This window comes from Dufourea novaeangliae, unplaced genomic scaffold, assembly GCF_001272555.1.
Source record: "Dufourea novaeangliae isolate 0120121106 unplaced genomic scaffold, ASM127255v1 scaffold55, whole genome shotgun sequence".
Taxonomy (NCBI): Eukaryota; Metazoa; Arthropoda; class Insecta; order Hymenoptera; family Halictidae; genus Dufourea; species Dufourea novaeangliae.
Window position 1 is genome coordinate 1,012,434 of NW_015373934.1, and position 13,178 is coordinate 1,025,611.

The window sequence follows — 13,178 nt, forward strand, 5'->3', positions numbered from 1 at the left end:
GATTGTCGATGGTAGCCGAACGGGCACGAGGCAACAGGCGGCTCGTTTTAAACCCGTGGCCTACGGGGAGTTTTCGATGCGGTGGCCTGACAGTAAGCCGCCGGCCTTCACAGCGTGCGCGCGTGTTTCGTTTGATTCGCGAGAAACGGGTTCTCCGGTGAAAGTAGTATTATAGGCCTCCCGCGTTGTTCGCTGCCATTAATTTCTCGGCTCTCGTCGTATATTTTCTCTTGTGAGCGACGACGACGTGGACGACGACATTTGTTTTCTTGTACTAACGTGAGTGTAGTCGGTAGTCGTGACTAGTGACGCGTGTGCAACTTCAGAGTATTCGAAGGTACATTATCGCGCTTGCGAAAGAAATCGTTCGGAAACAATGATTTTTGCGGGAGCAGCAACGTAGTGAACGGTTAAACGTTTCCATCGGTGGTTGTGTCGCGTGAAACACGAGAACCGTTCGTAATCCCAGTGTAAACATCGTGTCAGGACGTGGAAGAAGTGGTTGGTGATTTGACGACAGACGTGTACGGTCAAGCGGCTCGCGTGTATATAAACGTGTACGTTCACGGGTATTCTCTTCGGACGTTAACGGCAGCCCGAGATCTCGAATTCTCTTTCCGCGGGAAAAACCACGGTAGAATACATACCCGTGGGAACAAGATTTCCATTTCTGAGAAACTAGCCCACGACCATGGCGATTCCCGGACTCGAAAAGCGCGCGATTTGAAGCGGTGCGTGTTCCCTTCGTGACAGTCAATCCTCTCGATGAAATCTCCGAAGATGACGAGATCGGCGGAATGTGGCGTGATCGTGTTGTCGTTCCTGGCGACGATCTGTCAGGCCAACGAACTCAAGGACTACTGTTCCATGCACAAATTCGACAATTTACCGGGCGGCCTGAGGTTCACCAAAGAAGTCGTGACCACGGAATACGCGAACATCGGGGCGTTCAAAGCTCTTCACTGCTGTCTACGTGGTTATAGAAGCATCGAATGGTGAGTGAAGAGAGTTTTTTTTTTCTATTTGAACTCAACCTACATTCGTCTCTCGAACCATAACGCCGCGACATGTTCAGATACTGTTAGGTTAGCACGCAATATTCGTCGTACTGTCGCAGTACTTTTGTAAATTGTGTGTATATAACGGTAATATGTTTATTACTTCAAATACACTGCATGTCCTGAAATAGCTCGAAACAAACCGCGCCATCCTCAGTTTTTGTCCAACGGCGAAAGATCGGTTCGGTTATAACGTATTCCTTTCCATGTAAACAAAGTGTTTGTTTCTCTGGTGTTTCTCGAGTCAATCGAACGTTACCGCGTTCAAATACACGCGTATCAGATCAGCCTGACGAAAACACGGCGTTCGTGCTCGTTTCAAGCGACGAACGAAGGTTAAACGGACACGACTTCTTGGAGAGGTCGTTCGAGTAGCAATTAATAACGGCGTCGTCGGACACTCCGAACGGCCCGTTTCCGTTTTCGAGTGTGTCTCGACGAAAGACGCCCGACACAAGGGGATCTGAGATTCCGTCGCGGAATTTCCCATGTTGTTAATTCTATCGCGGGCGGGAGTCACGCTTTCGAGGGCAGATTTGAATAACGTGCATGCATGTGTCTGCGTGCGTGTCCGACATTCGTGCTGATGCAATTTCTCGCCAGTCTGTTCTTTTTCTCTATTTCTTTCTCTTTTTTTCTTCACCGAGTTCGCGAATACTTGGAAACCCGCGCTTCCCGGCGTCGTGGAACTAATCCATTTATGGAACAGACGTTTTTTTTTCTTGCCCCTCTTGTCCCCGTGTCGCTGGAGGAATACGTTAAACCGGTTATTAGTCCGGCATACGGCACCGCGCTCGGGCGCTCACGAGCAAACACGATTTCCGGGCAAAACGTGCCGCCGCGACATCACCGTTGGTTCGCGAAACGTGTGAAAATTACCTTGTCTACCGAAACAATCGCCGTCGGAAGTATTGTACAGATTGGGCCGAAATCCGACCACCCTGAATATATGTATCGCGTGAAAATGTTCGTTACAACGAATTACGAAACGGTATCGTTTTTCAAATCTCCGATCGGAGCAAAAAAAAAATCGAGGAAAACGTTATCGTGAAATTCGGTGCGAGGACATTGTGCGACGAAATTGTATAGGGAAGGGTCGCCATTTTACCTCGAGAATACTAGCTGTCACATCTGTTTTCGCTGCCTAATTATGGTGCGACATAGGTTGCGACATTTACCCCCTGTGGATGTACCCAAAGCTTCATTGTTTTGACACGCGAAGACTGTATCAACTTCGGGGACTATTTGCTCTTGACGGTAAACCACGCTACCGTCATCGGAGTTCCTTCGGTCATTAAAGTTTAATGCTTCTGAAGGACCATCGGAGTCTCTAGCTAGCACCTCGGAAGCATAAACTTATTTTCGAAGATTACTAGACCGCGGATATCTTGCAGTTTATTACCTATAAGACTGTGCCATACAACAGAAAACAATAACTAGATTGCGAATGTTCTTGCATTCATAGCGTCCTCTTAACTTGGAAAACATAATGAAACAAAAATTTCAATAAAGTCCCGTATTATTCGTGTGTTATTAGTAATGTAGCGATGCCTCTAGTAAATAACTTTCAAAGATTCGTATCTGAAATTATGAATTTGCATAAACTGCCGCAGTCTAGCAATCAATCTCGTCGAATGAAACGAGTTTTCTATTTTATTTTTCACCCAACAAGATAGACAAGGAAATTAGATCTGTAGTTTTCTTTTCCTCGACCTGAATTACTTTATAAAATATAATTTTTGCATAAAAGAATCCTCAATTTTCCGATCAGACGTTCGGTAAGAATGGAACTATTCGATCCGTCCTAGTGATTGCGATACACCGGAATGTTTGGAAGCTCTCAGGAAAATATCCTTGAAAACATTACACGGTTCCCGGTGTTTTTTCTTTAACGAGGGGACCCACGGATCGTCTGGCCCTCGTTCTGAAATTCTCCCCGGCCGTATTTTTCCCAGTTGCTCCGTGACATTGTGTTCCAGGAAAAGCCCCCGTTGGCGTCGTCGGAGCGTGTCGAACGAACCGATTGTCGGACGATATTCGTAAAAACGACGACGCCGAAGAAGCGACCGAGCGCGCGCGCGCGCGAAGTGAGCGAACGAGGCACGTCACGGCGGTAATAACGTTTCCACGAAACGGCTGTTTATTCCACGATAAATCTAGAGGCGAGCTAGCTCTCTCGCTTTTCCCCCACGCCTTACCTCTCGGCTACGGGCTGCTTGCGCGGTTACGAAGTGCAAGGCAGAGATGGAAATCGCTATAGGGGGTCGCGGTTCGAGAGACGCCTTGTGTCCCTCGGCGACCGCAAGGCGCAGCCTTTAACAAAGAAACTCTTCCGAGAAGCGTTCCGAAAGGCCCCCAATCCCCTCTGCTCCCCGCGCCCTCTATGGGCCCGCGCGGCGATTTGCTCGAATCCCTTTCCCGTGTATACACCGGGAACTTTATTATTCCCTGGGACAAAATGGAACCTCACCCGGATCCCCCTCCCCCGCGTCGTCATTGTGCTCTCGCTCGACCAGGTGTCAAACGGTATATTTGTTCCGTGCCATTCACCGGCTCGAGAGAGGCCACATCGGTCCCCGAAAAACTCGTGGGCCCCATAAAACGGACGTGTGCCGCCGCACGGACACGCTCTTTTCCTCGGCCCATCCGCGTTCGTCTATCCGCCACACCTGTTACGTCTCTATCGAACGTGTCCATCTTGGAAGCGGGAGGGGGCGGGGTCCCCGGCCAACCGTTGGAACACGCACGAAATTATGCGGGCCTGGGACCCACCCCGATGCGTCACCCATTCAGATCGAATTAGCATTAGGTTGTTGCGCGCGGAATGACCGACTTTTTCTTGTCTCTATCGATAGTGTCTGCGGTACCGTAATAAATTTAATACCATCGAGTCGTCGTTTTTGATCTTTATCATCTGTGCGAGCAAGAAGCTATTTTTTTTTTCTATCGGTATATACACGTTCTCTGCGATCCTCGAGTTCGAACGAAACGTTGATCCTCGGTTCTCCGTGAAATAATTGCTTGTATCCGCGGGGCTCAGGGACCGACGATTATTTCATACTTATCTCCCTCGATTCTCCCCGGCTATTTTTCCATCCTCGTCGTCGGCTTTTCGCCGTAAACGATTTTCTCCCCCTCCTATGCTCCCTGTCTTCCGGTGCGCGCGCGCCACGCCACGCTGTCGACGATTCCGCGAAAAAGGAGCCAATGGGGGCCTGTGTTCGACGTTGAACAAAGGACGAAACCGTCGATGCGCGAACGTGTGTCCGGCTGACGTAGCGTTTTATTAGCGGTCGACTTCATCCGCGCGACAAAGGGCACGCGGAAGGCATAAATTAAACGACCGGCACACGGGATATTCTTGTTCACAGTGCTGTGGCTGGATGCCATTTTTATTGAATACCGTTTGAGCAGTATCAATTAGAAAAAGATAAAATCGACATGGTGATCCACATACTTCATTAATCATAAGTAGACTGTGGGATGTTTATGCAAATATCGATTTTTGTTGACTAATTTACAAAGATTGGAATCCGATAAAAATCTGATAGCCTCATTAAAGCTTCCGTAAGATTGAGGAGAGTATAAAAATCTCGGTAAGGTTCGTTAAAAGTTGGACTTTAGTGAGTTTTAGACAGTCTTGTTTACGATAAATTGCATAAAATCCGCAGTCTAATCATAAGTGATCGCCTGGAGAGGGAAAGATCCTCGATTCGATCACTCGTGCGATGTTCAATTTTTTAAAAATAGTCGAATACAAAATAATGGGTGGACATACGTGAAAAGAGAGCTGGAATTTTTGTCTAGCGTTCGTGAATAGAGCTTTAGGGGTAACAGATTCGTATAAAAACGTCTATTTGTTGCGGTATAAGTGGTTAGAGACGAGAGATCCATCTCTGTCGTGCGTTGAGTCAGCCAGAACGGCGGGATGACGAACACCCGGTAGACGCGATCGAACCCATCGGTTCACGCTCGCTATAAATTCTTCGGGAGAGTGAAAGGCGGCGGGAGGTATACGAAGTTTCTTCTCCGTACCCGTCATTGTCATCGGCTATTTATACGGTTGCATGGAATTGCTTGCTCCTCCGCTCTCCGCGACAATGACACGGCTATAACAACTGCATCGGGCATTATAATAATAATAATGATGGTACTTATTACATCATACGAACTGAATACACGGATAAACAGGACGAGATTCGGTAACGTGTACTATTAATAAATTTAACTATGATAAATATACTGCGAAAGTTTGCAGAAATTCAGAATTTTCGGTACTGATATATCTACATATAAAGTTACAAATGAAACGAAACTTGAAACCCTATAATAGGGGCTTTACTGGGTTAATGAGAACACATAAATAATATCAAGTTTCAGTAAAACCATTATTTTATTACGCGAGTTTCATGGTGCTATAAATGCATAAACTTTCTAAATACAAGAATAAAAATATAGCGAATAAACGCGAGAGTAAATTACAGACACGACGTCAACTTTTATAATGGTAACTAATGGTGCACATAACGTATTCGAATGAACGGAAATAGTAAAGTGGTCACCCCTCGACACGATTACTGTTGGAATAGAAAGCTGACATATAAGAATGATCGAATTGACATTTGCAAATTATTACCGTGCCCAGTAGAACATAGATAGTGCGTCTCCTCGAGTATCTTCTAACGTAGAATGTTGTTTCGCGACAATCGTGCGGACCATCTCTCGGCGCATACTTCGCGACGAACAAGGTTACCGGAAGCGAGCGGAGCCGGTGTTATCGAGGTTATGTTCGACGGAGGAACGTGAAGAACAAAGGATGAAACTCGAGCGAAATCATTGACGCGCGAACGTTCTTTCGGCCGTGTGATGTTCGCTCGCAGAGAATGGAGGTGCGAGTGCAACATCCGGATTAGTCGTTGGGAATGCGCCTTTATCTCCGAGACACTTCAAAGGGTTCGTTTTAGTCTCCGAAACGCAATAACTTCTCGAAGAAACAAGTCGTACGCAGGGAATTATGTAGAGACGTCTTATGGTGGAATTTCTTACTAGCGTCAGATTTCGCGCGTTTGAAGGCGATGGAATTAAATAAAAAACAAATGTAGGTCACATTTCGTTTAAACGCAGTTGGATGCATCCGGCGCGTGCGTTGTGCGTCAGAATTGCTACTGAAGCAGACGTTTGTCAGATGTTGCACGTCGAAAGCAAATTGAGAATAAAATGACAAATCTAGGTGAAATTTCGCCTGACGCTTGTTCAGAGCCACCGAACCGCGATGATCACACGTGGATTCGACGATACCTCAGAAAAACTTTGACGATTATGTCATTTTCTACCGGTTAAATGTTTTTACAATAATTTTTGTGCGATGATTGACGATCGCAGACGAACAAAACGAAGCCCGGCACGATCGTTAGATTTTGCTTCGTCGAACGCGCGATTGAATTGAATGGGAACAGAAATGATAGGGGAATCCAGTTTAAACCGGGGACGATAATGGCACGGTTGACCGGAACCGGAAGCACACCTGTAAGGATCTTTGGCTGGAGGCTCCTGCATATCGGCGAGTCGTTCTGTTCGAACGACACACTCGCGGCTTCGCGTCGTTAGGGATAATGATGCTGGCGTGCCGAACGCGATCGGCCATGGGGACACACACACACATACACTGCTTCGACGTGCCGGAAGTCGATAATCGTTTTGTGGAAAGTTGTTTCCCAGTTTTGTCGGCGACGATCGCGCGCGATCCTCCATGCCGTGCGGTTTCCGGCACGCACGCGAACCATTGCGTCCAGCCTGTTGGGCAATCCGCTCGGAATGAAATATAAAATATGCACAGGCATAATACGCGTACAATGCGTCTGACGCGATGGGAAAATATGTACTACTCGAACAGCCGATTGCCAGCTGATACAAGACCATGATCGATGACCCAGTGAAACTAAAATGAATGAAATACAATACAACGTATGACATCAACTTGTGCATCGGTCGAAGGTCGCGCTTCTCAAGTAGAATAAACTGTCGCGTCAGACGTATGTTGCCCCGATATTCAACGATCAATAACTTGAAAACGAAACCTCGAACGCAATTTCGTCGCTCTTGACTTTCGTCTCAGTTCGGAACGTGGAATCCACATAATGAAAGTGGTATTTCAAGCTTCGTACTTTATTAACACCCCCTGTATAACAGACGCAATAACGTGGATCGTCGATATCGTGTGACAACTTCGTTCCAGAGACGAGAAAATTCGTTATCTAGATAAAGAGTTTTGAACAACGAGTAAAAGATAATAAAATAATATTTGTTCTTGAGTCGACATTTGGCAAACAATTATTTCATCTTAGAATGTAGTTACTATAGCTGTAAAATTCCGCCCAACTCTGCTTCATTCTCAACGTGTGTGCAACATCATTCTTCTTCCGTTTGAACCAACACACTTTCGGTGGTCAGCTCAACGTCCTGCTCCCTGTACCCACGACACTGTTGTAAAAACCTGCGTTCCTTTTTCTGCCCCCTTGTCCTATTCGTACGTGCCTCGGGGTGTTCATAAGCGTAACAAAGACTCACCGCCGTCATTACGATGCTCCCGTGGCTATGAATTCTTGATGTACCCGTGGAAAACAGGCGAACGACGAGAAGAAGATTGCGTCGGGTGTCTAGCAATTTGCGCGTCGTCGCGTTCCGTCGAGAGGAACCGTGTGGCGTGGGCGGAGGCAGAAGAGGTGATGCGCGCATCATCGGATGGCGTGTACCCATTGAAACGAAAGAAGGAAATTCCCCTGTCGTCTTTGTCGCAAGAGGTTTCGAGTCTGTCGTCCCGTGGGGAAAGTTTGAGGGCATACAGAGACTGAGAGGACGTGTGCGTTTGGCGGGGCTGCGTCGATTCCGCGCGGCGAGCAGTGGCCTCGGGGGCCCTGGATAATGACAAGCCGGGAGAAACAGAGCCGTAATTTCGCATCGGGAAAAGGGACGACGGCACTCCGACCGTGGCTCCTCATCTCTCTCGCCAGCTCTCTTGCGCGTCTGTTCGCGGAATGCGTGAACATGATTTTCAAGGAGAGACCGATTCCTAGGACGGGGACCGGTCTCGATGCATCCCCGGCAAATTGGCCACCACCGAGCCCCCTTTCGTCCCTTGATTAGGGCTCCCCGGAGACGTTGAATACGGAGGATATCCATCGGACAGATTCCTCGCCTTTGAACGCGGGCTGAGAAGGGTACATCTCGAATTGACAATCGTCGATTCTGATGAAACTGTGAGATTGTAGACCTCGGAAAAATATTTGTACACCCACGAGCAAACTCGGCTTCCACTAGGGGAAAATGTAACGTAGGGAAAGGGCCTCCTACCACATGGTATTTGGAAATTTCCGATACTAAATTGTAAGAGTGGGGTTCGCAGTGAAACGGTTAAATGAGCCGTTCAGAATGCAACTCCATCGGGTTGTACACTTTCTATAAACCTGGGCGGTTAATCGTTATCGAGAAGTCCAGCGCACGATCCGGGAAATGTCATTACGTTTCGTTATTTCTTTTTCCGCGAACTCGGTTGTTAGGTGTTACAACAGACAGCAGTAGGTACTGGACCTTACCCATTCATCGTTTATGATGCAACAGGGGGGTGGGAGGGGGTGGTCCATTATCTTTTATAGCCTACCGGTAGAAATCGGAACGGCGTTCTTTCACGCTTCGTGAATTCACCGAGGAAAATTTTCCACCGTCGATAGAACGTCACCGGTTATTCCCTTAGCTGCGCCCCGATAGTTCGACGATGGTGTAGAAAGGCCTAAAATTTCTCTCTCTTCTCCGTGGGATAGAAAGGGTTGCAAAGGGTGGGAAAAGTTTTTCGATCTTGCGACCGCGAACGTGCGCGCAGCTCCGATTCTCCCTCTCGACTTTTCCTCCGGTTTCCACCCGGGGCGAGAAACGTGAGTTCGAGAATTTTCTTCCATCTACGTTCGTGTGGTTACGCGATACGCGCGGTGGTGCACGGGGATGGCGGCACGTGAACACTTTCGCAATGCGATTGAATTCGAGGAGATGCACATACACATGATGCGACCGCCGAACCGTCATCGATGCAAATGCGACGCACCGCGATCGGGGGGAAGAAGGTCGCCTTTATTTTTCCGAGAAAAGTTAGCAATCGTGCCGAAAAGAAACTCTTGGTATATTTCAACGGTGGACAAAGCGGTGGGGCTTTTGAGGGACTGTACGGGTTTTAGGACAGCTTCTTAGAGCAGCTTTGACATCCTATCAGACAGATTTGTATTTATTTACAGATACAATTTTTAAATATTATTGCGAGTAATGTACCGATTCACAATTGCTTGTAAACTTGTCGGCAATTAGTAGGTTTTTCTAGTAGTTGGGACCTCAACCCCTTGCCCTATGATTTTCTTGATATCTGCAGTTTCCACAATTAGTTTATCGTCAATAGTTACCCAGAAACAAAAGGAATTCTTGTATTTATCGCAATTGTACATTTACATTAATATCAACGAACTAATATTTCACTTTAACTCAAAGAAAACGAATAATATTTATGTTTGTTGAAATAGTATACTATCATCTTACAAAATCCCGTTAAAATCAAAGTCGAACACCAGGGGTCCTTCCCCTGTTTAATGTTTCTCATTACTACTCCACACTGCATCATCAAATTTCAGCATTAGTTGTGCTGCTATACTTTATCCAATTAATTGTATCATAAATGGTGACTATCTACAAATAAATTAAATGAAATACTTTCCGCGGCTCTTGAACATTAAAAAATCTGCGGAAAATATTGTACGTGGCTCTCATTATCGAAGAACTTGCCCCCAGCCATGGTGGCTCTATTTGGTCGCGCAGAAAACTTCGCGCGGACTTTCTCGTTCCAGCGTGAAACTCCATGGTTCAAACGTGAAACAATGGAACACGCTGTGTGTTGCGAAACGTTATTGCCGCCGTCGGCACGGTGTTCCCCTCGTCGGAGCTCTCGCGTTTCTTGCGAAACTTGTGCGGTTCGTCTGAAAAATTGAAATCCTTGCGAAACCGTATCGCGTGCCTCTCCGCTGCGCCGTGGATATAGTCGACGAGCGTTGCGTTAATTTGCACCGTTTTTGCGCACTTCGGGGCCAGCCATCTTGTCCCTGGGATCACGAGGGGCATACTGGGAAACGTGGACGCTTTCGCGGAATTATTTCTCCTCTCACCTTGCCACCGCCATCGTCGTCTGACGCGATTTACAGCGGCCCTGTCCCGTCCTCATTACGGGGAAAACCGCGTGAAAAGTTACAGCACTGAGATTCCGGGAACGCGTAGGCGAGAGAGCCACCGGTAGCCTCGAATTTCATTCGTATACGTCGAGCGAGAATCGACCACGACTTCACCGCTAGGAAGCCTCCCCGCATCCGTCGAGTAATCGTGTTACAGAGTCGAAAAGCGATTCGAAGGAAACGATCTCTTGGTTTCGGTGCAACTGTTCTTTTTTTTTTTTTTTTTAATTCGTTCAGCGGCGATTTCTTTCGTCGTACGTATAAATTAATGATAATATATGGTAACGATAGAAAATATATGTAACGATACAGTGATTCCTCGATGAATGCGACACGAGCAACGGCGTTATTTTCACTCCACTGGGGGGAGGCCCCCTGTGGAATCAATTTAAACAGAGGCTAAGCAGAGACTCGGCTTCGGGCAAAAAACAAATGTCTTCGCCGTAAATACCTCTGGGCGATATTTCGGCTTTTCATACGTAATACAAATTATAAATTGTGATGCAGAAACTGACGAAAGTATGATAAAATATCAAAAAAATTCTTGATTTTTCGCGAAAATGTGTTAATTTTTATAAATATCCTTAAGAATGCATATATTCCAAGGTACTAAAAGGGTTAATAGGTCGGACGATACTGTCTCGGTCCATTTTGACCCATAAAATCAGGAATCTCATGGCACTGTTCCAGCTTCCAGAAATTACTCAAAATGTTTACACTCGTGTAGAAATGACCCATATATTTCGACGAAATTCGTTATAAAACGTATCTAAACAAGAAAAACAACAATATGTATCTACCTGGGCCCAGTTGTCGCTATTTGTTTGATCACTTGCAAAATGCGTGTCCACCGTCCCATACTTAAAGGACAGAATGACGTCACGAGCGGCGAATTTTGCACTCGTTACGACGATGCATCGCGCCTCCATTAATTATACATTCCGACATTCCCGTTTCGTAACGTTGCGTATTTTTACCTTCGCGCGTCGAACTGTCTCTCTCATCTCTCGCCGTTCATAATCCCCAACCGCGACTATATTTACCGGTTGCGTGTGCCGTCAGCAGCCTTATTACGCTACCACGAATTTCTATCGAGTATCATCATATCCGAGGCAAGCCGCCGCCGCGTCGTGAATATAATCGTCCGGTTTTTCCAAGCCGCGGTCGCGTTGCAACGACGCCGCTCCGCGCACCTGCGCGCGATTCATCGTTGCACGATTACTTCTTTTTTCGCGATCATCCTTGAGAAAAAAAGTACGATCTTGCGATGACGAGAGCGATCTTTCCACCTATTTAGTCGAGACTTCGAACACCTTTGATACCCCAGTCTAGTGTCGGATACTCGATATTTTTCGAGATATTCACGACCCGAAGTTTTATTACGAAAACGTATCGAATATCTGACACTGTAATGGAGTCATTTGACGTGAACGCAACGAGAATTCGCCGACAAGTCACGCGGCGCGAAAGTTCTTCGTCTTCCTCTTCGGTATGTCCCTGCGTACACCATTCGGCAATCCAACGAGACACGGCGGTAGTAACCGTGAGAAAGTCTCGGATGGCACGACCGATGACGTATAATAATACTCGGGAACAGAGGCTCGAGCACGGTTGTTGAAACACGCGGCCAAGATAAACGAGCCTGGCGAGAGACGTCGCCGTGGACCGCGTTCGACCAAGGTAACAAGGGAACACAGATGAGGCGGAAAGGCAGAAACCGCGAAAGTCACAGAAGAGCTTCAATTAGATTCTGATCTTCGAACCGCAGCCTCTGTGACATGATTCTCGAGGATGAAACCGTGGTAGTCGAATACCGGATACGCGACTCTCGAATTTTTTCCTCGTCGATGCACTGGGAAGAGGAGAACTTTCCGTCGTGACGCATTCGAATCGATCTCCAGTCGAGTATTCGAACGTATTTCACCATTTTCTAGGGTATTTCAACGCAGGGACTTTTACAGAAACGTAAAATACCGGTATTTCCGGTTGTACCTTCGCCTTATATAACTCTATATAAGCCCTACCCTTATAGAAACCGAAAAAATACCGATATTTATTTCGATTTTCGGTAATATATCGGTTTCGGTGTAACTTTGATAGCAGAACATCGGTATAAAAATCATACCGGTTTCAGTCCCTGTTTCAACGTTTTCCAACATATTCTAGCGTTACTGGGATCACAGATTCCCGAAAAACGCGACGGTTTCCGGAAAGCCTATGGAAGGTAAATGATTCCTCGTTGTTTGGTTAGGATCCCACCGACACATGGAATCTCCTAGCAACCAGAGAGATATGTATGTATATATATGTCCACCGCCGCCAAATATTTGAATGGGCAACTCGCGGGTATTTTTTCTACCGATACACTTCCTTGTTTGTGCTGTCGGCCCGGATGGGGGGAGATGTTCACCGTTACTCGAGGCGAAACGACGGAGACTGGCGGGTCACGGTTTGTGCTAATTACCACTGGACATGGACAGAACGAATTATACTCGAGGAGGACGGGGACCGCCTCCTGTTTGCAGCGCGAATTCGCGGAAACGAGCGGGACCGATCGAGACGGCGACGCGAGGAAATTCTCGTCGAACCGATACGCCGATCGCGGATCTTCGGGCTTCGAGACTCGTCTCCGGGAGGAAATTACGTTCCCGCGATGATTCAGAAAAAGATTCGAATCGATGAAAATTCACGTGGAATATATGCGCATAGACGGCTGGGAAAAAACCATTCTTTCGCTGCGAGCATTTTGTTGCTCGTCGTCGGTTCGACTGAATTGAGGTTCCTCCGAATCGATACGAATATATGTAGATGGAAATTGATCTTGGGTAATTTGAAATTGTAGACAATTGGATAGAAGTTA

General features: G+C 46.9%; 1 protein-coding gene across 1 annotated transcript in view; it reads left to right on the forward strand.

Annotated features, from left to right (window-relative positions):
• Nucleotides 1–348: 348 nt before the first annotated feature.
• Nucleotides 349–13,178, forward strand: part of LOC107195246 (single Ig IL-1-related receptor-like) — a 131,524-nt gene continuing 118,694 nt past the window's right edge. The window contains exon 1 of the mRNA XM_015585048.1: nucleotides 349–995. Coding sequence (XP_015440534.1) covers nucleotides 766–995 — 230 coding nt within the window. The 5' untranslated portion in view covers nucleotides 349–765. The remainder of the gene's footprint in view (nucleotides 996–13,178) is intronic.